The following is a 24,173-nucleotide window of genomic DNA, read 5'->3' as shown; positions in this document are numbered from 1 at the left end:
TTGCAACACACAACGTTCTTCCATAAATTTTGAACACTTTATTTACAAGGTCAATGCCAATTAGCGCATTCTCTGACCGTGTAAACGAACCAAAACACAGGTAATTCATTCTCTGGACTATATTCATCATTTTTATTCTGATAAAAAATGTTGAAAACCAACATACAACGTTTTTTCCGCCACCCATTCAATTAATTTATTTGGGGAAGTTGTCCGTTATGATCGAACTTTTGAAATGATTGATAGTGCCGAGAGTTTTAAAAATTCGCTATGACCACGACCACGTTACAGTCACTCTACTATACTACCTTGTGCCGGTAAAAGGCAGTAACTGCTAATTTTTCATTTTGCATTTTTTTGCATTTTTGTCATCTATTGTATGTTATCTTTATCGTACAAACTCGCTTATTTGGTTTCCACTGAAAAAAAAAAAAAGGCGCGAAAAAACGTCTAATTCCAGCATTTCCTTATTGTTAGTACTGAATCCACCACACTTCAACTATCTCGAAAACTCATTTCTTCAGATGCTGCCGTTTAACTGCATGTGGCAGTATATCGAAAAGTAATAAGATTGGACTCACCATAGAATGTTCATTCAAAGTAAAATTGGTTCGTATGCCTTCTCTCATCAATTCAATTAGCTCGTCGATCTGAAATCAACAAGGGAATGATTATTGGAAACTGATAATTGAACATTAACGTTGATTGCAAAACATTAAACCTCGCTTACTTACTTGCGCTGGAACAGCCAAGTATCTCGAAATGAGATTTCTATAGTCCTCGGTCTCATTCAGCTTCACATACTTCAGAAGGTATTGCAGATTCATTGCTGGTGTTTGCATCATTGACAGTGGAAAAAGGTAGCTGAAAATTAGGAATTCATGCTTTAGGTAGTCGTATATTTCAAGTCGAGAACAGTAAGTGGATGAACATCAGAGAAAGTGAAAAAGAAATAAATGCCATTGTGCTGAAACAAATGGCAAAGAATATCCAACGTTGTTTAGCAAAGTAAACAGATTACTGAATACACTTGTATCGGGATTTTCAGAAACCCCTTTTTCAATTCAAAGTTGTGAGCTTCTGGATGTAAAGACATCCCACTAAAAGTCTTTACATCTAGATCGGGCTGTCTTTACGTCCAGAAGCTTACAACTTTGAATGTCAATGAAACACGTGTATTCAGTAATCTGTTTATTTGTTCTAAACAACGTTGGACATTCTTTGCCATCGGCAGAAGTATTCAGTATAGAGCAGTGATTCTCAACCGGTGGTCTGACTGACTGCCACCGTTCCACAGAAAGATTTGACCGGCCCTCAGAGATCTTTATTCGTCCACGATTGAACAAGAAAAAAGTCTGTGGGAGCTTCGATAATAAATGCTTTTATTGGAAGGATAAGATTAATTATTCTTATATTCAATACGACATTTATTGCGAGAATTTTGTGTTTAATTTGTGAAAGCCAGGGTGGCTAGATTAACCGTCTACGGTGGCTCGTGCAACTCGCCTGTGGCGCGTTGGTGTACACCGCCGAAGGCGGTGTACGTTGTCAGCTTCGGCCCTTCCTTGCCGTCAGCTGCGGTAGATAATTATTGCGCAGTACATAAATTTTCGGCACGGTATGGGGGCTTTGACCCCCTCCTTACCGCTAGTGGCGGTACAATAATTAATGGACAGTACATTAAACTTCGGCGTGGCATGCCTCTATCTTGACATACTTTCGCTGCCAGCGATATGACCTTGAAAAGGAAGGAAGGAAGAAGCGAAGAAGTCGAAAGCAAAAACAAAGTACCAGTTAATTTCTGAGGAAGAACGGAGGTAGAGAGAAAAAGTTTTAAAAATATCTTCGCTAATTAAAATCGCATAATTACATAACCAAGTCAAAAGCGTAACCTAAAAAATTACGAGTCTAACGATACCTGGTTCGACTATCAGTTCCCTGTCGTTCACTAGGAGTAGCGATGATATAGATTCAAACACACACACACAAACATAGATACAACAACCTTTAATAATATTAGATAAAGTACAATAGGATTATCAATTTGTGGTAAAACCAAAGGTTCTGGGTGGGGTTTTGATACCAAACTCTCCCTCGTGACTGCACCAGTCTTGAGCAAAAGACGCGACAACTTGTTTTGAGGCTGACGCGGTCGGCATAAAACAGCATACGACAAGCAAATGCCAAACAGCTCGTATAGAATCTAGAAACTACAGTGCTGCCCTTATTTGGGTTCTTCCGCCTGGAATTGCTGTAACAGAGCTGAAAGCAAAAAAACTTCCTTAAAAAGCTAAGTATATCTTTACCCATTCAAATACATCTTCACCTATCTGAGTATATCTAATCTAAGCTTTTAACTTAGTTTTCAAGTTCTTCCGTGGCCGAGGCATGGAAACTCATCTTTTGTAAGACTGAGGTCGCAGTTCGATTCCCACTGGTGCCGTCTACGTCTGCCGTACAGTCTGACCGCGTTTACCATGGAATTGGCAAGCGGCCGGTTAAAACCTTAGAGCAGAAATTAAAATGCAGGGAGCAAGTCCAATCATAGGCTTAGCAAAAACTGACCCAAAGACCTCCAAGTCACGTGACTCAACAACGACGAATGGTTGGCACGTTTTGCGTTCTTTCATTGCTTTGCTTTAAAACATGTCACGTGACTTGTGGTCTCAGTTGCATGAATGAGTCTTCACTCTCAACATTTTATCTCCGTCTCGATGGTTAAAACAATTCTCTCTGAAGGAGGGAGGAAAAGGCAAAAGTTTGTTGAGCCCGTTTCGTTTATTCAGCGGGACTGTTCTTAATTTAGCTGTTAATATCGCATTTTGTTACAGGCGATAATTGACAATTGAGACATTAAAACAAGTCCTGCTGCTTAGCAGATAAACACCATAAATCTTTAAACATTTATTAAAACCATTAAAAAGCTAAAACTAGAGTAAAAAAGCTAAAATTGCATTAGATCATTTCACGTTAACATGGCGCCCAAAAGTTGTCGTTCCTCTGGTACGTTCGTGTGTTCTTTTTCAGTCTCTCAATTCACTTTTAACTCCTTGTATTATTTGCATTAATGTGCACCGCCACAGTTAATACACATCTGTAACGGCAAACTGGCACTTCACACCTGCTAACTAGGTTATGTTCGGAAACAATCTACCGTTCACACCGCGTGGTTAGATCGGTGTGGTTATGACGTATCTGTTTCTCTGGGGACCTCCTGGTGGAATAGCTGTATTTCCGAACGCTCGTGTGTACAGCGCGGTAGTTCGAGTTCAGCAGCAAACGACGCTCCAATCAGAGCGTAACTTTCGTGATGGGAACGTCACGTGTGTTACGATCATAACACACGTAAAACATGAAACACGACCGGATTGCCCTTTACACTTTGTGATCTCGCTAACCGCGTCGAGACGGCGGTGCGACAGGTTGCTACCAGGTCGACCGCCAGAAAGTGACCGCAGCGTTTCCGAACGCTGTTAGGTGACGTCACCAGTTCCACCGCGACCACCGATCCTTTTTTCCGAATGCACCCCTAATATATGCGCCCGTTTCAGCCTGTAAATCGGATATTAACCTTTCTATTTCATCGGTGGTCAAATAGTAAATCTTTCTCTTGTTAACCTGCTCTTGAATAAAGTAATTGTACTGTGCGTTGTCTCAATATAAGTCCCGCCTCCTCATGAAGCAATGATACTTCTTTTCCTCAAAGCTGTGTGACACGACAGCGAACAAACCAACAATTTTCACTTTTCGATTTGGATGTCGGACTTCTAGTAAAGCATAAAAATTCTTGTAAAGCTTCTTTTCGGGTAAAGCATAAAGCGTAATTCAGACATCGTCCGCACATCACGTTCGCTACGTAAAACGTAAAGCGGACAGACAAACGTTTTTCGAAAAGGGAGAAGCATTCATACATTGCGAACGCGCACATGTCGATACTCTCACCCAATAGCGAGAACTCGCTCATCTCGTGGAGACCAATGAAATGCGAATCCCAACTCTACGGACGTCAGAGACGTCAGTTATTTAGATTCTCGTCACGTTGACGGGTGACGTACAATACGTCTTGCTGTCATGGCAACAACTGGTTTTAGGGAGAAAGAAGCGGAGCTCACGTGAGTGCGATGAAATTACAGTAAAAACACAGTATTGTTGTATGAGAGTTGTGAAAAGAGAAAGAACAACTTACTATCCACTCATGAGGTAATCCAGCTTGTTCCTTAAGTTTATCACAAAAAGTTCAAGATTGTTGTGCGTATCGCTCCCTTCATTAGCGAGTGGCAGCATTTGATTAGCACGCTCTAGAAATTCACTCAAAACTACCTAGATATAGGAAAAAGAAGTTTCAAAGTCGATTTTGATTGTGTGGGGTAGGTTGTCTGTGAACAGAAAATGAACGTTACTACGTGAATGTGCACTATCTTCTTTTTTTTTCCCTATAAGTAAGGCACTGAAAGTTTTATCCTCAACAGGAAATCATACTTTAATGTAATAATGATTTTTTTTTAAGTAGCAATTGAAAAAGAATGGTGAAACATGTTTCTTGCCGCATAAATTATTTGTCCTTGTCTCCCATTACCGAAATACGTACAAGTTGGCATTTAAAAAAAAAAAAGTCACCAAATTTAGCTAAAAATGCATCCTCAAACAGTTCGCTAAAACTTCGTTCGTTATGTTTAAAAGGCACAAATTTACTGCCAAAGCTGAAAAATAACATTTCGATACAAGTTCTAATACACATACAATGTTCAATCCTCTTGCACTGTAATTTTCAAAATAACTTTCAAATTTGTGCATTTTGTTCCTTCATATTCCACAACCAAGTGTTACAGTTTTAAGCTAAATTTTATGAAGTTCTTTTAATGGAATTTCGCTTTAAGCGTCCATTTACTGGTCAGACTACCCAACTATGTGTATCAAGAGCTAGGATAACGGCACCAGTAACAGACATGCTTAAGACATCGCTCTCAAGTTAACCCCATTTCTGAGCCTTTTAATGTATATCTAGACGTTTAAAACTATTTTTCTCTCATGCAACTACATCTCATCTAAATGTTGGCTGCTTCTGGATCCTCTGAATGAGTTAATTCTATTTTTATTTGCTCAATTTCGAAAAAAGGTCCAACCCCCCAGTAACAAGCACCGAAGAATCTGATGATACCCAGCAACAGATAGGATGAACAAAGGAATGGACATAATTCCCCTTTTCTCTTCAAAATGTGCAAAATTTTCCAATCTAAAACCTTATTAAATTCAAATGAACATGAAGCGCCGGAAGATCTCTTAGTAGTTGTTCATAACCTTCCACCACTGCCTTGTAAGTACCATCTGGCTCACAAAATTCACTCTGTTAACACTGATGGTTTGCCGTGTTCATGGATCGCAACGACATCAGTTTTACCCACCTAAAATTCTCCTAATATCTTTAAAAAAAAAAAAAAATCCAAGCTTACGACCATCTGTTACTGATGGACTCTTATCTGATACTGGTGCCGTTACCCCATAGTTTTCAGGGCGGTCATTCCAAGCTCGTCAGCTTGCGAGATCGAGATTTTCGCTCACGTGATCGGTTATGACGTAGAAACGTCACAAAGTAGTATTCTAATCCACTCGAACCTAGTCGCAAGCTAGGTTCAAGTCGATTGAAATGCTACTTTGCGAGATTTCTACGTCACAACCGATCACGTGAGCGAAAATCTCGATCTCGCAAGCTGACGAGCTTGGAATGACCGCCCAGGACTAAACAAAAAGAAGAAGAAAAAAAACTTCACCTTTCTCTTTTCATAGCACTTGAGGCTGTAGCTGTCGAGTCGATCGGCGTAGCGGTGGTCCCCCAGCATGGTCGCGCTCTCGGGGCTATCGTTGAGCACTATCTGCCAGTATTCGCGGAACATGGTGTTGGCCGACTCCTCGATTTGCTCGGGATCTGTCAGTTGGGACGTTTTGCCCGATGGTGCCGCGGATGCGGAAGATGCAAAGGCCTGCGGAATAGACAGCAGTGGCGGCTCAATTAAATGGAAGTTCACAAAACAAAACAAAAAACAAAAAATAAATAAATAAAAAATAATAATTTGAATTTTTGTCATCTTGAATTCAAATTATGTTTTTCGCAATCACGAACTGAGACAGGACCCTACTCATTGAAGTTATTGTTTCTAGAAACAGCTCCTGCCCCCCCCCCAAGCCTGCCTCTCCTTCTGGGCGGTTACGTGTGCATAGTTGTGTGTGTAAGTGTGTAAGCTTCGGTGTGTGAGTAGACCTGTGTGTATGCACGTAGGCGTGTGTGTGTGTGAGCGTGCGTGTAGAACATGGACGCCTCCGAACAGGAGAAGCGGATAGCTCAGCTGCAGAGGACGATGGGCGGTGGTGCTGCAAAGGCTTCTGGTCCAAGCTGAAAAAGGCACGGAACATCAAAAACAGTCAAATGAGAACAATAAGCAATCGTGATTGCTCAATAAAATAAAATAATAATAATAATTAATTTGAATTCTGACATCTTGAATTCCAATTATGTTTTTCGCAGTTACGATTGTGTGTATGTAGGCTTGTGTGTTTGTGTCTGTGTGCAGGCATGAGTGTGTGCGTATATGTGTGTAGGTGTGCATGTATGCGTGCGTGTGTGTGCTGGATATGGACGCAACCTGGAGACGGTTTTTGCTAGAGGAGCAGCATCGAGAGGCCAGTCGCTTGTGGTGCTGCAGAGGGAGGCGGGGGGGGGGGGGAAATAAAATAACATAGGACGCCAAAAACAGTCAAGTGAGAACAACCTTTTTTTGAGCAATGTGATTGCTCAAAAAAAAAAGGGATAAATGACTAGTTATGGGCCAGCAATTGGCAGGTTTGTCTTGTACAGTAAACTCCCGACTATCCGCGGAATAGAGAGGCACGGTAACCGCGGATAAGCAAAATCTCGGATAATCTGCAAATTAGGTAACAACAATGCTAGTGAATGAAATAGCTTAGAAAGATCAATAGCACTAGCATACATTTAAACTGCAACGAAAACAATAACAGTGTATGTAAACAAGGCAAACAGATCAAGATGGGTTACATCAAAAACGCATAGGAGAGGGAAGGGAATTTTTCAACATTGGTCCGGTCAAGTGTTTACGCGCATAAGTAACGTAGGTCTAAAAATTAGTAAGTACACTGTAAAAAAAATTCGGAAACGTTTCTGAGTATATCGTGCAGCTGCGGTTCATGAAATTTTCAAAAACGTTTCTTAGTATTTCGGAATTCTCTTTCTGTAATGTCCGGAAACGTGTCTGAGTATTTCGGAATACTCTTTCTGTAATGTCCAGAAACGTGTCTGAGTATTTCGGAATCCTCTTTCTATAATTTCCAGAAATGTTTCTGAGTATTTTGGAATCCCCTTTCTGTAATTTTCAGAATCGTTTCTGAGTATTTCGGAATCCTCTTTCCGTAATTTCCAGAAATGTTTCTGAGTATTCTGTGCAGCTGTGGTTCATGAAAGTTTCGAAAACGTTTCCGAGTATTTCGGAATTCTCCAAACAATTTTCAAAAACGTTTCTGAGAATTTCGGAATCCTTTTTCCGTGATTTTTTCTAAAAAATAATTCTTTACTATAGTATTGCATGCCATATCAGTTTCAATTCTTTCATATCTAAGAGCAATGAAACAAGCAATTTTAGAATCATTCGTGGATTTTTTTTTCTGAATTTCTAATGACAAATAGCATGGTTAACAGCATAACATATGCACAGTTATAAATTTTTGAAAATTTATGAAATAATATAGTAGTTTCATTCATAATCACAAAATCGTCGGGGGAGGGAAGGGGAGTACTTTCTCAAAAGTGGGATTGTTTGTTAAACAATATTAAACTTCAGTTTTTCTCTCAATATTTTCAAGACAAAATTATCAACATATTGTATTTTTAATGCAGAACTTAAAAACATATCTTGTATCAAACTTGATAGCTTTTATTTTCGGATAAAATTTGACAGAACTTACTTACACTTTGCGTTCCGAAATTCGTTCACGTCAAGTCAATTTCTTTGACGAACAAAGTGTACCGAAAAGTACCAACAGAGAAATTGATGTATTTAAATATGACACCAAAGTCCCCCTGCTGGAACCATTCGGGTTTATTCTTCTGTTCTTGCCCTTTTCCAGTTTATCACAAATATAGATACTTAATCAAAATAGGTTACTGATTTAGAGTGTGCGCAAAATGCATTATATATTTTACTTATTAAAACGTTGAACTCTATTACATGATTATTCCATTTCATATATACGAGAGTCCCCCCCCCACACCATAAGAGTGATGGTGCACCCATAAAATGATATAAAGCGCCCCCCACCTTAAAAAAAGCAACCCCTTGAAAATGTCAATGGCACAGTCTGCGTGGTGAACGTCCCTCGTCTTCTCACCATATGTGCATTGCATATTAATAACATAGTATTTAAAAATTGATCACTTTTAAAACGATGACATGAAATAATATTACTTTTTATTTCAGCATGTAAATGCAGCTGTTCCATTTTTGCCACTGACTCATTCCTCCTGAGTGTCCTACATTAAACTAGTATATCCACGAAGGAAATGTTATTTTCGGAACTTATGTCAAGGAATATTTTTATTGTTAACCACATTTAACAAAATGAATAAGCAGATGAATTAATTTCATAACTATGTTCTTACTAATATATAACATGGTCATTTTCTAATGGTATAAATATTTTTAAATGAATGAATAAATTATAATAAAAAAAGATAAATTATACCGGCACATTTTTTGTGAAGCGTATTACAATACTAGAAAATATTTGCATTACCATATTTCTAATGAATTAAACAATTGATTTTTTTTTCTTTTTGAACCAAAATGTATGTACATCCAAGTATTTCGAAATAACTTTTCTGTGATTGCTTCTCAAACATAAATCTTACTTCTTTTGCGTAATTAATCAGTTTCAGTTAGTTACAACAAATAGTACACCGCGCACATAGGTATGTATTGGGTTGTTCGGAAAGTAATTTCGTTTTTTCCCGTCAGAGGACTAAATTACGATTTTTCGAAACCAACTTCACACTTAAGCCGCATAACCATTATATGTCTTGAGAGCTGATATTGCAAGGCTTGTGTGTGAAAAAGTTCTATTAATTCTACGCAGTAGTTTTTGGTTGGTGCCCTTTTAAATATGGAGAGCAATAAGCAGCATTTTCGTCATATTTTACTTTTTTACTTCAGAAAAGGTAAAAATGCTGTCCAAGCGAGAAAAAAATTGACGGATGTGTATGGAGAAGGCGTGTTAACAGTACGCCAGTGCCAGAACTGGTTTGCAAAATTTCGATCCGGCAATTTTGATGTCGAAGATGCACCACGGTCTGGAAGGCCGGTCGAAGCTGACAAAGATGCGATAAAGGCATTAGTTGATGCAAATCGGCGAATAACCACACGAGAGATCGGTGAGAGATTAAATTTGTCGAATTCGACTGTTTATGGCCATTTGAAAGGCATGGGCTTAACCTCGAAGCTCGATGTGTGGGTGCCCCATGTCCTTACGGAGCCTCACACAAGTTTGGTCACTCGCCAAAAACTTTTACAGCTTGAATGGGACGTACTGCAACATCCACCATATTCTCCAGATCTGGCGCCTTCCGACTACTATTTGTTCCGGTCCCTGCAAAATTTTTTGGATGGCAAAACCTTTACCTCAAATGAAGATGTCAAAAACCACCTGAACCAGTTTTTTTCCAGCAAGGACCAAAACTTTTATGAGAGGGGAATTATGTTACTGCCAGAAAGATGGCAAAAGGTGTTGGACCAGAATGGCCAATATATAATTTAATAAAATATTTATTCATTATACGAAAACTGTCTTTCATGTTCCCCAAAAAAAAACGAAATGACTTTCCGAACAACCCAATAGGATAACTTTAAATTAATTCGATAAACCCAAAAACAGTTACAATTGGAGCCTCATCAAATGCAAATCAACAAAAATATAAATGTATATAACAACATGTTTTAAAATATTCATTAATACTTACAAGTGAACATGAGCGGAAGAAAATCTAAGTACCTCCATTACAACTGAATAAGTAATCCAAAGGGTTTCGTTTCATTAAGTATAAACACGGGTGTTGAAACTATTCACGCTTGAACACACAATATATATGTAATTATGGTCGCATTGGAAATTGTAAAGAAGCAAATGGTTATTAACTAACTTAATAGCTGCGTACATCGTCTAAAAAATCAAGGGCAGTCCAAAATGCAAAGGCGTAAAATTAGTTTCGACACATTTTACTACTCTCTAGACATGAAATAACAAGCAATCCAATGCTAAACAGTTGCTGACTGCAGCAACCATAGATAAGAAAAAAAGAAGTTCTCGTTATTTCCGACTCATTGGCGCCTGTGTTGGAAGGATGAAATAGGTTTCGAAGCGTTGCGTCATCACTTCCGCTTCTAGATATCTTGAAATAACAAAAAGCTTTCTGAATATTGAGGAGTTCGCTATTGGATGAAGGATTCCTACTATTTCGGAAACGTTTCCGATATATCCAGAAACGTTTCCGAAATTTGTTACAGTGTAGGGTAGATCTAAAATTCTATTCAGCGTACATCTTTATCAGTAAGGGGTTTTTTTTTTTTTCTAATGGGGGATGCGTTCTAACGCTATTTAGCCTTTAGCAGACCTAGTGCTATTCCCCGATACGGCATCCAGTCTTTCATGTGCCACCAACAAGGCGCAGGATGTCAATGGCACGGATAATTTGGACGCCCAGTTTCCACCAGATGGATGCACCTGGGCTCTCTTTTGATGCAAAATTGCACTAGGAATTTTAATTTAGCCGAGGGAAATCTAAGCCAAATGAATACCCAAGGGATCTTTTACATGCCGTATAATGATACGACATGGGCACTGATGATTTTCTGCATCTCGAAAATCCACCGATTGGCCACCCCATGAGGTCAAAACCTGGGTCCACAGGCGTAGAAGGCCACCGCCTAACCATCACGCCACCAACCGGGCTTATCAGTAAGTAGCATAGATCTAAAAAGCACGTTTGAACCAATCAGCTGGTCAGGTTTCGGTTGGTGTAGTTGGAAAAGAAGGGGAAGAAAGAAATACAAATGTTTCAAAATAGATTTTGCACTTGTTAAGTTGAAATATATGCATTTATCTACCATTTGTAATTCATCGCCGACTTTTCATTTCTTTATTATCATTTTTTTAAATTTATTTATTTATTTATTTATTGATACTGTGAAAGGCCGCGAAAATTGAGAGTTTACTGTATTGTCAATATCAAGTTTGTAATCGATATTCCAGGAACACAATCAGTGGATTCTCAAAATAGCATCTTTCAAGTACACCCCCAGCACATTTTGTCCAAATATAAGTTTTTATCTAGTGTCTTTTTTTTTCGCTTCTCAGTCACCAATAGTTATTTTTCTTTGCATAGCAGTTAAGTTTTTGAACGGCTTGTTTCTTAAGGACCTGTCATCACAGTCCCTTATTAGATCATAGTTTTATTGGCACGTACTTATTCCTTAGCTTTTTTTCTATCATAAAGGTATATTTTCATCTTTAATTAAAATACTCAAGATCCTTTCCGGTTAATGTGCCAATAATTAGTCAAGTAAAATACGTATTTAAATTATGGACGCATATGACCTTAACTGATTTCTTTTCCTTTTGGCCATCCTTACTCAAAGTTATTATTTAGAATTGACGAATTGACGATAAAACAAAGCGAAATTAGGTGAATGATAAATAAAACATGAAGCAGTAGAATAGTTTTATTTTATTTATTTACTAGTGGTACCCGCACGGCTTTGCTCGTAATAGAAAATTAAAAGGTCTTTTGGTTCGCCTGTATATTTACAAATAATTTATGGTGAATTTTCTCGCCAATTGGCTTGTGCCCATGTTACGGTTCCACGTTGTGATAATTTCGTAATTTATTCGTCCATCTTATAATGATTTTGTTCTTAAAATTGGAATAGAAAAAGAACCACATCGAATTTTCGTAAAATCGGTTGAACGGTCTAGGCTATGCGCGTCACAGAGATCCTGACAGACAGAGAGACATTCAGCTTTATTATTAGTAATAATAATAATAATAAAGATAAGGATAAAGATAAAGACTAGCCGCCTTTGACGGTGTTACGGTGTGCGGTCTACGGTGCGGTACTGCGGTCTCATAGAAGTAAGACGGTGTACTTAGTAGTAGAAGGGGCCTTCGCCCCCTTCTTTCCGCCTATGGTGGGCCTTTCAGCCTCGCCGCCTCGTCTAACCTGTTTGCTGTAGATTGGTGCACACCGCCGAAGTTTGAACAGGCAAATTATGACATTTTTCCAATTTCAGCCTAATGTAACTAAAAGCATTCAACTTGCCTCAGTGATTTATATGTTTTTGTAAGTGATTATACTTGTTAACCCCCGACACACAAAGGAAAGGAGTTATAAGTTTGACGTGTTTATCTGTGTGTCTGTCTGTAGCACTCTAGCGCCTGGATGGACCGATTTTGAAAACAGAAAAATGTTTGAAAGGAGAGTTGATCGAGAGTGTTCTTAGCTAGGTTGCATCTTTGGATGACATTAATTGGAACTACTTTGATATACCCCCCCAAATCGGAAATTTGGGGACTTTTTTTGTTTTTGTTGACACAAAACTTTGTTGCCACAAAAATTGTTGCTACAAAACTTTAAAAAAAACTCAAAAAATGGTACAAAATACGTGAAAATACTAAATTTGGCAACAGCAAAAACCTAAAAGCTGAAAAAACCTAAATTGGCAACACCAAAATAAGGAACAGCAACCCTAAAAAGTCCGTAGGGAATGCCAGATTTGGCGCGTAATTTTTGGGGGTGTATATCAAAGTTATACCCATTAATTAACAAAGTTATTAATTAAAAACTTCGAAAAGGTTTTTCGCGATTTTTGCATTGAAAACATTGTTACAAATTTTAAAATTTATTACCAAAATAAAGAGCATTTTTTCCCCCGCGTCTGATAGAATGTGTTTGGAACTTCCATGTTTCATAGAATTCGAATTATAATGTTCTCTTAAAGCAGATTTTAATAACGGCTTTATCGACTTTTTTCATGGCTAACCGAATTTATTGTTGGCCGACAAGGAAATAAACCATAGACTAATAATAAGAGTAGACCGAGCTTTCTCATTCTTGCTGATGAAGAAAATTGGTTCATAGATGTATCATGTGACTAGTGGAAGGGATTGGCGAAGACTTTGGCAGCATGGTTGCTAGATGGCAGCATTATCTACAGTTTGGCACTCGACATGTATTTTACGACAATGTGTTTTCATTAAAAAAAACTTCCAGGTGCAGAGATTGAACTGTTTTTCTTTTAGTTATGCTTTATTTTGACATTAGTAATAGTTTTTGATCAGTTTTCGGTAACTTTTATTTCATTTGGAGCTGTCAGCGTTGGCGTGAACGAAATGGCGTAAACGTTTTGCGTTAACGCAAAAATGTACTAATCGGTATCTTAAATTGAAACTGTAGGTAAAAATCTTACCGTTTGCTGATTCTTCTTGGTCGCTTGCATCTTTTATTGCTTAGAGAGTTATTGAAATTGACTAAAGAAAATGCACAATACTATCTAAACGAAAAACTCACTATATTAACAAAATATTTACAACTTAGAATAACAAATTTACAAATCGGACTCCATAAAAGATCATTCTTCCGTGTTCCATAAATTCTATTTATTTTATTTCGCGCTGGCGTTGATCGTCTGCTACGATTAACGCCCGCTGTTGCTAGGATATCCACCAGTCACATGGTTTGGTTTATGAGCAGCAAAAGGGTTGCCATAGCTCGGTCTACTCTTATTATTTGTCTATGAAATAAACGCATTGACTTAAAATTTTTATCTGTTGCCAGTTTCTATTTACTAGCAAATAAAATACTTGACGTTGATCTTTAATAATATAAGGCTTTTAAAAGGTTCTTCAATTTTCCCTCTTGATTTTACAGTTGCGACTCATTCGGGGGGTTTTAAAATTTTTAATTTTATTTCTAGTGTTATTTTTTATACAACATAACTTTGGCCTTGGAAACTGAAAGGCGTAAGTTGTTTTTGGACCTTAAAAAAATGCTGAAAAACGTCAAAAATGCCACTTTTTGTGACCTTTACTGACCTTGTGCAAACGACATGACAAAAATGTATCATTCATTATGTGAGGTTTGAAACTTCTTTACTTCAGACATAAAAAAAAAAAAAATTGTGTGTCGTAAAGACACGTAACTGGCAACACGATAGAAATAAAACCTTCTTCTATTCGTTTTTTTTTTTTTTTTAACATTCTGAACTGTCATTTCACCCGCACGTTTTCATTCACGGCCCGCTCTTGTTCTTCCTGCTCTTGACTGAGGCATATTCACAACAAAATTTATATTTAAATGATGAAAATAAATTATTAACAATGAGAAAACTAAGCAATATTCGAAATATGCTTTTTAATTATTGCCAAAAACAATGAAAAGTAATAGGAGTTGCAAAGTTAACTTTGCAAATAAAATTTAGCAAACTAATTGTACGGCTGAACTTCAGCAATGTGGATTGCCCTTTTAATTAGATGACTTGACTTGAATCAAATAAATCTTCGAAAACCTGCATTATTTGAACAGTTTAAAATTAACAAAAATTAAATATCTGCTTACTTTGATTCAGCCTTGAAATTAATTTGTTAAATTTATCCACAAAACTAACTTTATAATTACTTTTATTCTTCATTGTTTCATTGTTTTTGGCAACAATTAAAAAAATATACGTCACTTCTATCACAAAAAAGGTTCCGGATCAAAATTTCAAAGCCCAGGCATAAAAAGTTTTTGTTCGAAAGAATTCGGAGGCAAGTAGCCTATAGCAGCTTTAATGTATGGTTTTAAAATTCTCTCAACTTTAGATTACATACATTGACCTTCGGGGACCCATAGAAACTGAGCAACTCAACTTCAGAACAAAAATTCCGCATTTCAGCGACGGATACAAGAGAGGGCCGATGGGGGGTGATCGCCCCTTCCTTGGGGGACTCTTCAGTGATAGTTTTTCGAAAATGAAGTTCAAAAACGCAAATTTAGACGAGTTTCATTGATTAGGGAAAGTTTTTAAGTTTGGGACCCTATCTCGGAACTGTTTCGAAATTAAAGTTCAAAACCTTTGTGATCAAGCTTTTTAAAACCAATATACATAGTAAAAAATCCCTCCCTTGAAAAATTTCTGGATTCACCTTTGCTGGATTTGAACTTTTAAATAATAACTTACAACTGATGATGTTTTGGAGAAAATCTGAAAATCTCAGATTCTAGCTCTTAACTCGTTGAATCTTTTTGACAATAGCTGTAGTTTAAATGAAAATTTGAAATATGTTTTAATGCATTAAAAACTTACAAAATAAAAAGAAATCACTTACTGACAGGTAACATGCTATCAACACTGGTAGCTGAATTTTTCTAAAACGCATTTTGCTTTGTAGAAACTTTAACGATTCTAAACTATTGACTTAAAACCCCGTAAACATGTATCAATCAAAATTATCTCTGGAGAACTTCAAAATATCGTCTGTGCTTTACAAGGTGAAGAGTGCTACTTGTTGCCAGATGCCTTGAAAACAGCTTTCAAAATAAAAACAAATTTGCAATATTCCTTCCGCGAGCGAAAACGAGAAAAACTAAAAAATCCAGTTCTTTTTTTTTTTTTTTTTTCAATCTAAACTTGAATAGCGAACTTTTCTTTTACACTCTGAATCCGGATTTGTATTTAAAAGGACCGAAGCTCCGCTCATGTATGCGATAAATGCTCCAGATAGCACAGCAGATGTGTTTATCGGAGAATTCGATAGCTGCCCTCAGGCAGAGAAAGAGATAAATATGCCGAAAGATGCCAAGTCAATGTAGCTGGACTTGCTTGGTCACATTTTATTTTGCTTTTATGCAAAACTGAAAGACATTTATTTCCACGATCCGGTAGTAAAACACAACCAGTCGCTAATAATTTTTACCTTCATTGCTTATTTTATTTTTTACCAAAGGTGAAAATACGAACTCGTTTTTTAATTAAAAAAAAAAAAAATTATTTGCACTTGAAGCATTTTTTTTCTATTAAATTTTATCATGTTACTTTTGACTTTAGGTAGAGCATTGGTTCCCAAATTTTTTCTTCTTCACACATGAGACACTTCTAGACACTTCTGAGGAATTAGCTTGTTTCCCGATTTTCGCTATTTTTCAAATTTTCTCCGCAGAAATTCGTTTTTTATTCTACTTTCCCAGTAAAAAATCAGAGGAAGAAGAAAAAAGCACGACTTAATGCATCTTAAAAATGTCATGAAAAAAAAATAATAAAAAAAAATTAATTTGAATTTTGACATCTTGAATTCAAATTATGTTTTTCGCAATCACGAGTGTGTGTATGTAGGCTTGTGTGTTTGTGTGTGTGGGGGGGGGTGTTTGTGTGTACGGGGTATGTGTGTTTGTGTCTGTGTGCTGGCATAAGTGTGTGTGGGGGGGGGTATGTGTATGTGGGCATATGTGTTTGTGTCTGTGTGCAGGCAGGAATGTGTGGGTAGTTGTGTGTATGTGTGTGTATGTATGCGTATGTGTATGTCGGCATATGTGTTTGTATCTGTGTGAGGCATGAATGTGTGGGTAGTTGTGTGTATGGGTATGTATGCGTGTGTGTTTGTGTGTGTATGTGTTTGTGTGTGTAGGTGTATGTGTGTGTAGGTGTATGTGTGTATAGGTGTATGTGTGTATGTGCGCGTGTGTGTGTGTATGTGCGCGTGTGTGTGTGTATGTGCGCGCGTGTGTGTAGTTGTGTAAGTATGCGCGTGTGTGTAGGACATGGATGCAACCTGGAGACGGCTTTCGCTATAGGTGCAGCATCGTGAGGAGCCCGCCTGTCCACGGTGATGGTGCAGAGGGTGACGGTGGGAAAATAAAATGATAGGACATCAAAAACAGTCAAATGAAAGCAATAAGCAATCGTGATTGCTCAAAAAAAATTAAATAAGTATCGAAAAATAAAAAAAAATGGAAAGTAGTTTATTGAGATGGGGGAAAATGTCTGTCGGTCTGTCAGTAGCGCAGCCAGAAATACCTTCTGGAGGGGGGTTTTTGATGAAAAATACTTTCTGAAGGAGGTGTTTTGATGAAAAATACCTTCTAGACGGGGTGTTTTGATGAAAAATACTTTCTGAAGGAGGTGTTTTGATGAAAAATACTTTCTAGACGGGGTGTTTTGATGAAAAATACCTTCTAAAGGGGGTGTGTTGATGAAAAATACTTTTTTTGAAGGGTTTTTTTTTTTTGGATTAAAGCAGCCTTTTCATATGCGTAAACAATTGTGTTAGAATTTGTATCTATGCTAAAACCAATGGCTCTTGGGGGTGTTTTCACCCCCAAACCCCTCTTCGCTGCGCCGCTGCAGTCTGTCAGTTTGTCTGTCCCCCCCCTCCCCCTAATAACTTTTGAGTGAATGGTCCAATTCGAACACATTTTTTTTTCGTTCGAAAGATCTCAGCGCGAACTATTCATTCCTATGTTTTCGATTTGAACAATGTTTCGTTCAATTTTGAACAAACATTATCGCCTACGGTAAAATTCAAGGCAAATATAAATCTTGAATTAAGAGGCGGATTTGCTTCGAGCAAAATTTGTGGGGAAAAGCTTTTAATGTAGAACATGTATAGAAAATGTCTTTTTGATTTGAACAATTTACCGATCAATTTTGAACAGTTCAAATCCTTAAACATTAGCCCCTACCGGGAAACTGAAAGTCAATATAGATTCCGAACTTAAAAGCCGATTTACTTCACACAAATTTTGTAGGAAATAGATCTTGACAACCAACTCCCGACTCCGAGAATTTTGAGGCACTTGACTCCGACTCCGACTCCTGTACCCGAAAATTAGTCTGATTCCGACTCCTCGACTTTGTAGCTTTGACAAAAATGTATACTCGGAGGAAAAATGACTGACTTCGACTCTTGAAAATTAGACTCCGACTCCGCAGACATTGGCAAAGTTGCGGACTTTAAAGGAAATTAACCGATTCCAACTCCGAGTCTTTGAATTAAAAACCTTCTGCTCTCGAATCTAACTCTTTTGTCCCGAAATGAGATTGATTCCGACTCCGACTCCACAGCCGTGGTCTTTACTACGAAATAATTATTGTTAATATAATTTGTTTTTATTTTCACTCTAAAGTTTTAATTTATGCATTAAAGGGTAAATTAAAGGATAAATCATCATCACCTGCAATCCAGCGTTGGTGGTAAGAACGTCGCAGCGAAGTGGGGGGACTTAAAGTCTTGGTTTTAACTTTGTTGCCAATCCTAATACAGTAGTTAATACACGTGTAAGGACTGTTGTGACCAAAACCCCAGTAACCCACTTCCATAAGGAATTTCTGGCTGTGCTACAGCGGAACGTGCACGTTTAAGTCGATACTTACGTTCAAAAACAACTTGGACTGTTTATTTTTATGTATCATTCATGGTGGTAAGTGTAATAGTTTATGAAATATAAATTTTTAAAACCAGAATATTCTTTTATGCTCAGGGCCGAATTCAGCTCCATGCCGCCGCTAGGCAAATTTGAAATCTGCCGCCCCTCCTCCCTAAAAAAAGCAAATTTTTCTTGATTCAAAAACACGCAAAAAAGTATTCCCGAAATTCAAACTGCCAAGCTTGTTATTTAATATCTTTGATGAGCAGTGAACATTTATGTCTTGTGCGTCAACAATTTTATCAGTAGTTATCGTTATTCAAAGCAGCATCTTTATCCTGTTATTTTTTTTTCATCAACAAATCAACGATTTGAATAATTTCCTCTCTTATTACGTTCACTCACTTGTATTCTTACGACTCCTTACCGTTCGACGGAATTTCATTAGTAAATTGTAACTGGATTATATTGCTCAGCCCATAGTTTCCGCTTTTTAAAACTGCACTGTTAAAAAAAACCTGAAAGTTCAGATAGTTTTCTGACTGATTTTAACAGAATATTTCCGTAATAGCTTCAAAACGTATTTTTTCCTTACAACAACAGAAATATCACGAAAGAAAATAACGAAAATGGATTTTTTCCATTTTTAGGGTTGCCACTGTGCTGTACTTTGTTAGTATTCTTATTAGTCTTCAAGTTATGATAAACGTCACTTTTTGATAGTGCTTATTAAATCGCACTGTTACATGTTGTTAATTAAAAGCTTATTTAGAATAACAGTTCAGATGTCGTAGACAAAATAGGTAGCTTGCTATTTCATCTCTGGAGAGTAATATACTCGTATGTCGAAATTGTTTTTACGCCTTTGGGCTTTGTAGGTTTGGAAAAATGTTCGCGCCATTTTCAGACAGGCAGATGAGTTTTGATCCCCCTGGTGATTTGTTGTGGGTTTCACTGAGTCAGTATCAGAATATTATTGCGGTGTATTATTTTGCTCAATACTTCATTCGTTAGTCATATTGTGTGTTCTAGCGGTGAGAATAGTTTTAGGATCTCGTGTTATCCATTTAAAATAAAGGCTATTTATTGGATTACTTGTATCCAGATGCAATGGAGATACTTAAATTTAGCACCACTGGTCACATGTAAGTATTGTTGAATATCTTTGTACACGTTAATATACAAATGTATTTTTCTTGTTAATATGCATTTGATAGAATTCCGATGGTAGCTGATTTAGAATTTAGAGAACTATTATAAAGTTATTGTTTTTGCTCTAACGCATTGTATTCTTGAAAGTCATTAAAACGTTAAATGCCAATATTTGGTATCAACCGGAGATTACCGTGGTGTGCGAGCAAGACAGAAAAAATCACTCTTTTTTTTTTTTTTTTTTTGACAGATTGAAAGTAAACATTTTAAATCTCTAAATAAAAGTATTTCTTGCTGTTATATTTTTTGCGAAAAGGCATAGCAGATTGTTAATTTTTGAAAATACGATTAAAATTTTGACAAGAATAAGTTTTCTTGACTACTTAGAAATCTGGAAACATTCATTACTCCTTTCGTGATTTCATTTATAATAATAAATATAAATTACTTAATTTATTTTATTAGGATCTCACCCAACAACTTATTTGAGATTATTGCAAGTTTCTTGTAAAAACATTTCGAGTAAAACGAACTGATTGATATGTTTAGCCTAAGTATAATGATTATGCACTAAAAATCTATGTTGCTATTCCAATGAGTGAAAAATGAGGAAATCACCGGGGAGGGGGGTATACAGGGTTTGTCCGGAAAGTAATAGGACTGATTTTTTTCCGCCGTGACTGTACTTCGGAGCGTGCACGCGCCGGCTGGATTCGGCAGAGGACGTTCCTAGCTAACGAACGAGCGGCTAGTCGATTGTCTCCGAGCACCTGGAGAGTCAGGACAGACATTTTCGCTCGACGTGTTTCTGTGAGTGGTGCAAGCCGAAAATGCAGCGTCCGTTAGAGCAGATTAAATTCTGTGTCAAACTCGGTAAATCTGCGACAGAGGCGTTTGATATAATCAAGCAGGCTTACCCAGATGTTGCTTTAGCAAGAAGTGGGTGTGTTTCGGTGGCACCAGGTCTTTTTGGCAGGCCGGGAAGAGGTCGCTGATGAAGACCGTGCTGGAAGACTCTTGACTTCGACAAACAGCGACAATGTGACTCGTGTGCGCAAAGTTTTGAACTGAGACCGTCGACTAAGTATTCGTTTAATTGCCCAAATGTTAAATTTCCCAAAAACTGTGGTTCATGGTTTTGTGACGGTGCATTTGAACATGCTCAAGGTGTGCGCAAAGTTGGTCCCAAATGTGCTTGCTGACGACGAACAGCTACCTGACCAAGGCCGGCATCCCAACGCTTCCGTAGTCGCCCTACAGCCCAGATGTGGTCCCCCGGACTTTTTTTGTTTCCTCGCCTGAAAAGGCCGATGATTCCGATTCCGAGTCACAACTGACTACAACTGTATTTATGTCGAGGACTGCATACTAAGTGCCTTGCCTCCATTATTTTTTATACCGATAGATGGCAGCACCATCACCGGATCGAACAGTTAATGAGAATTTAGAACTAGTCCAGGAGCTAATAGCTACCTGGTGCTAGCACCCCCAGAGGTATCGTTTCACTTGGAGGACATTGAGACCACGAGCATATTTAACGTCGCCCAGTCCCCTTTAATGACGACGGTGGATCTTCGACCATGGAGGTTCGAACTCAGGACCCTCCGGCCCCGAATCCGACACTCTACCGATCGGGCTACCACGGCCCAAAGGCCGATGAAAGGCAAGCATTTTGAGACGACAGAGGGGATCCAAGCAGCATGCACCGCGGCTCTCAAGGCTATTCCGAAGAATGCCTACCGTGACGCCTTTAATGCTTGGAAATCACGCTGGCAGCGCTGCATCCGCGCAGAAGGAGCCTATTTTGAAAGTTTTTAAAGAATTGTAACAATTGGTTCAATAATTTTTTTTTTTATTCGACTCAGTCCTATTACTTTCCGGACAAACCCTGTACATCGTCTGAGCCAAAAATTCTTCACGTGTATGTCAATGATTCTGCTTTTAAACACAGTAAATTGGTATACTCTCCAATCAGGTATATTATTCCATGATAAAGTCAACCGGTTTTTAATGGTATTTTATTTGACTCATTCTTCAAATAAAAATATTCTATTTTTCATATATGCTTTTCCATGCCACCCCAGACAATGTACGACGAAGGGAATATCGAACAGTATCAGCAGGGATAATTGGTGTCATATTCAAATCCATCAATTTTTCTGCTGGTACTATTTGATTAATTTGATTCATCTCAAAGTGTATGGTAGGTAAGTTATCAAGCAAAATTTTCACTTAAAATATATTTGAGTAATAAATACAAATTTAAAAAATAATAGTTTTTGAATGATTATCTATTTTTTTTATTATATATCATTTTAAAGATAGGATGAAAAAACGAGAATGAAATTTAAGTAAAATATGTGAAAATGAAAAACGAAAAAATAGCGCAACGAACAATCAAGAACCGCAAGTTCTGTAAAGACACAAAATTTAAAAACGGGAAAAGAGATGAACGGAAAATTTAAAAACGGAAAAATAGATCAACAGAAAGATGAGAAATGGAATTTTCGATAAATCACGGAAAATTTATAAACGGAAGAACAGAACTAAACGGAAAAATGAGAAATGAAACTTCTGTTAAGTCACGGAAAATAATTTAACAGAAACATAATATTTACGGCAACTTTGCTGCCGGTACTTTATCCGTTATTTTCAGGAAATTTTTTTAACAGTGTGCCCACTTGAAAAATATATATATATACGATTTAAAAAAAAATTGAAGACTGTTTTTCGTTCTTCGGTTTTTGATTTAGCATGTTTCCTGTATTTAAAATCATTCAGTCTTTTTCGCTCGTCACTCATTTTTGTTTGCCTCCGAGACAGAACAGAAAACAATTTTTTTTAATTTAATAATGTACAGAAGAAAATAAACGCCAATCATTCAAGAAACCAGTACACTACTGAAGAAACTTTGGTGTATCACTAAAGATTTTAGTCAAACTACAATCTTGTTGCGACTTTTGGCCAAACGCAATGACACTATCTGAAATCGGCACCCCCTTTTCGTCTTTACTTACTGTTTTACGCTGATCTATTACCATGATTGAAAAATGATTTTCATAAGATGCGTGAAAGTAATCATTGTTAAATTACAAGAAAAAAATGGTCTCTGTGCAAAATGAAAGAATGCTAATATTTTACTAACAAAATAATTTAAAAAATGTGTGGTTAAAGCAAAATTTACCGCCCCTGAACATTTTGCCGCCTTAGGCAGCTGCCTACTCTGCCTATAGGCAAATTGGGCCCTGTTTATGCTAACAATGTATTTGAAAATTTCTGAATATCATGGGAATATCGGAAAATATAGAAAAAGAAAGAGAGTTGCAAACCAATAATAGGGAAGTTTTCGATTTTTCAATTTTATTTTTATATGATAGAGTAACATGTATGAACATCATAGGTGAAAAATTTTTGCGATACGATAAGTAGTTTTTTTTTAATTAATTTTTAAAGTTCAAGCTCTTGTGACGTCAAATGGCATAGGAAGTGACATCATCCCCTCTTCCGATAGGGGAGAAGCGAAGGTCACGCATTCGACTTCGAAGACGAAACGTAAAAGGCTTTCTCCTCGCATTTAACTCCTCGCGTTTCTGGAACATTAAACCTCTCATCCTCTCGAAAATATTCGAATATCTCATTGGTGTTACTTGAGGAAGATTATTTAGATTGTGCTTTAACGAATCCGGCCTCCATAGTGTGTTCAAAAGGATTATTGAATTTCTAAAAAATAAAAATATCAGCGCGCTCAAAATGTCCCTAGCGAAAACAAGGGATCTTCGGCGGAAGGCTGCCCATTCGCGCCCTGTGACGTAGGCTCGTGACGTTTCAGAAGCGCGCACTTTTGCGCGTGGATTTTTAAAAATTCATTAAAAATCAACCACGGTGTTTTAAAATTCGGCGATGGTGAATTTTTTAGTTTTAAGGGTCAATTAACAATATCCAATAGCCAAAATATGAACATTTAATAGGTTGCAACTTCCCTTATGAAATTACTCGATGCTTGTTTTATTTGAATGCATCTATTTTCAGAGACAAATTTCTGAATATTTGATTCCAAATTTGTAACATTGTCTCTAATTGTGCTTTGCGATTCTTTAACATTGAACAAAACAGTGGGCAACACGGATCAGCTTTGCGGGCCAGATTTGGTCCTTGGGCGGTAGGTTGGGCACCACTGCAATATAATAATAACAAATATGTATGTTTTGCTAAGGTAAAAACTATTTTCGATAAAATACGGTGATGTTTTTCTTAACTATTGAAATATTTCATCTTCAGGATAGCATTTAGGACGGTGGGTTATTACGAAAAATTGAAGGAGGGGAGGGGGAGGGGACAGAGCAATTTCTTTATAAAAAAAGAGGGGCACAGGTATTTGTAGTAAAGAAGCCACTGGATTAATGCCTCATGCTACATTAGGAATGTAGGTATATTTTTTAGTTATTTTAATTATGCTTAAATGGTTTTGAATGCCCCCGGCAAAATTAAATCCCGACTGCAGTTTCGCATCAAAAAACGCCCAAGGTGCCTCCATCTGGTGGGAAATTGGGCTTCAAAATTATCTCT

The 24,173-nt window shown here is 37.4% G+C and overlaps 1 protein-coding gene across 1 annotated transcript in view; it reads right to left on the bottom strand.

Moving 5' to 3' along the window:
• The window catches only part of LOC129222580 (uncharacterized), a 79,452-nt gene extending 63,657 nt beyond the window's left edge, over positions 1-15,795 (bottom strand). Inside the window, exons 1-5 of the mRNA XM_054857096.1 lie at positions 15,422-15,795; positions 5,769-5,978; positions 4,187-4,320; positions 735-864; positions 582-650 (exon numbers count right to left, since the gene is read on the bottom strand). Of these exons, the coding sequence (XP_054713071.1) occupies positions 582-650; positions 735-864; positions 4,187-4,320; positions 5,769-5,978; positions 15,422-15,472 (594 nt within the window). The 5' untranslated portion in view covers positions 15,473-15,795. The remainder of the gene's footprint in view (positions 1-581; positions 651-734; positions 865-4,186; positions 4,321-5,768; positions 5,979-15,421) is intronic.
• Positions 15,796-24,173: the final 8,378 nt, after the last annotated feature.

Source organism: Uloborus diversus, chromosome 5, assembly GCF_026930045.1.
Source record: "Uloborus diversus isolate 005 chromosome 5, Udiv.v.3.1, whole genome shotgun sequence".
In the NCBI taxonomy this organism is placed as follows: domain Eukaryota; kingdom Metazoa; phylum Arthropoda; class Arachnida; order Araneae; family Uloboridae; genus Uloborus; species Uloborus diversus.
This window is presented reverse-complemented; position numbering and strand designations above follow the sequence as displayed.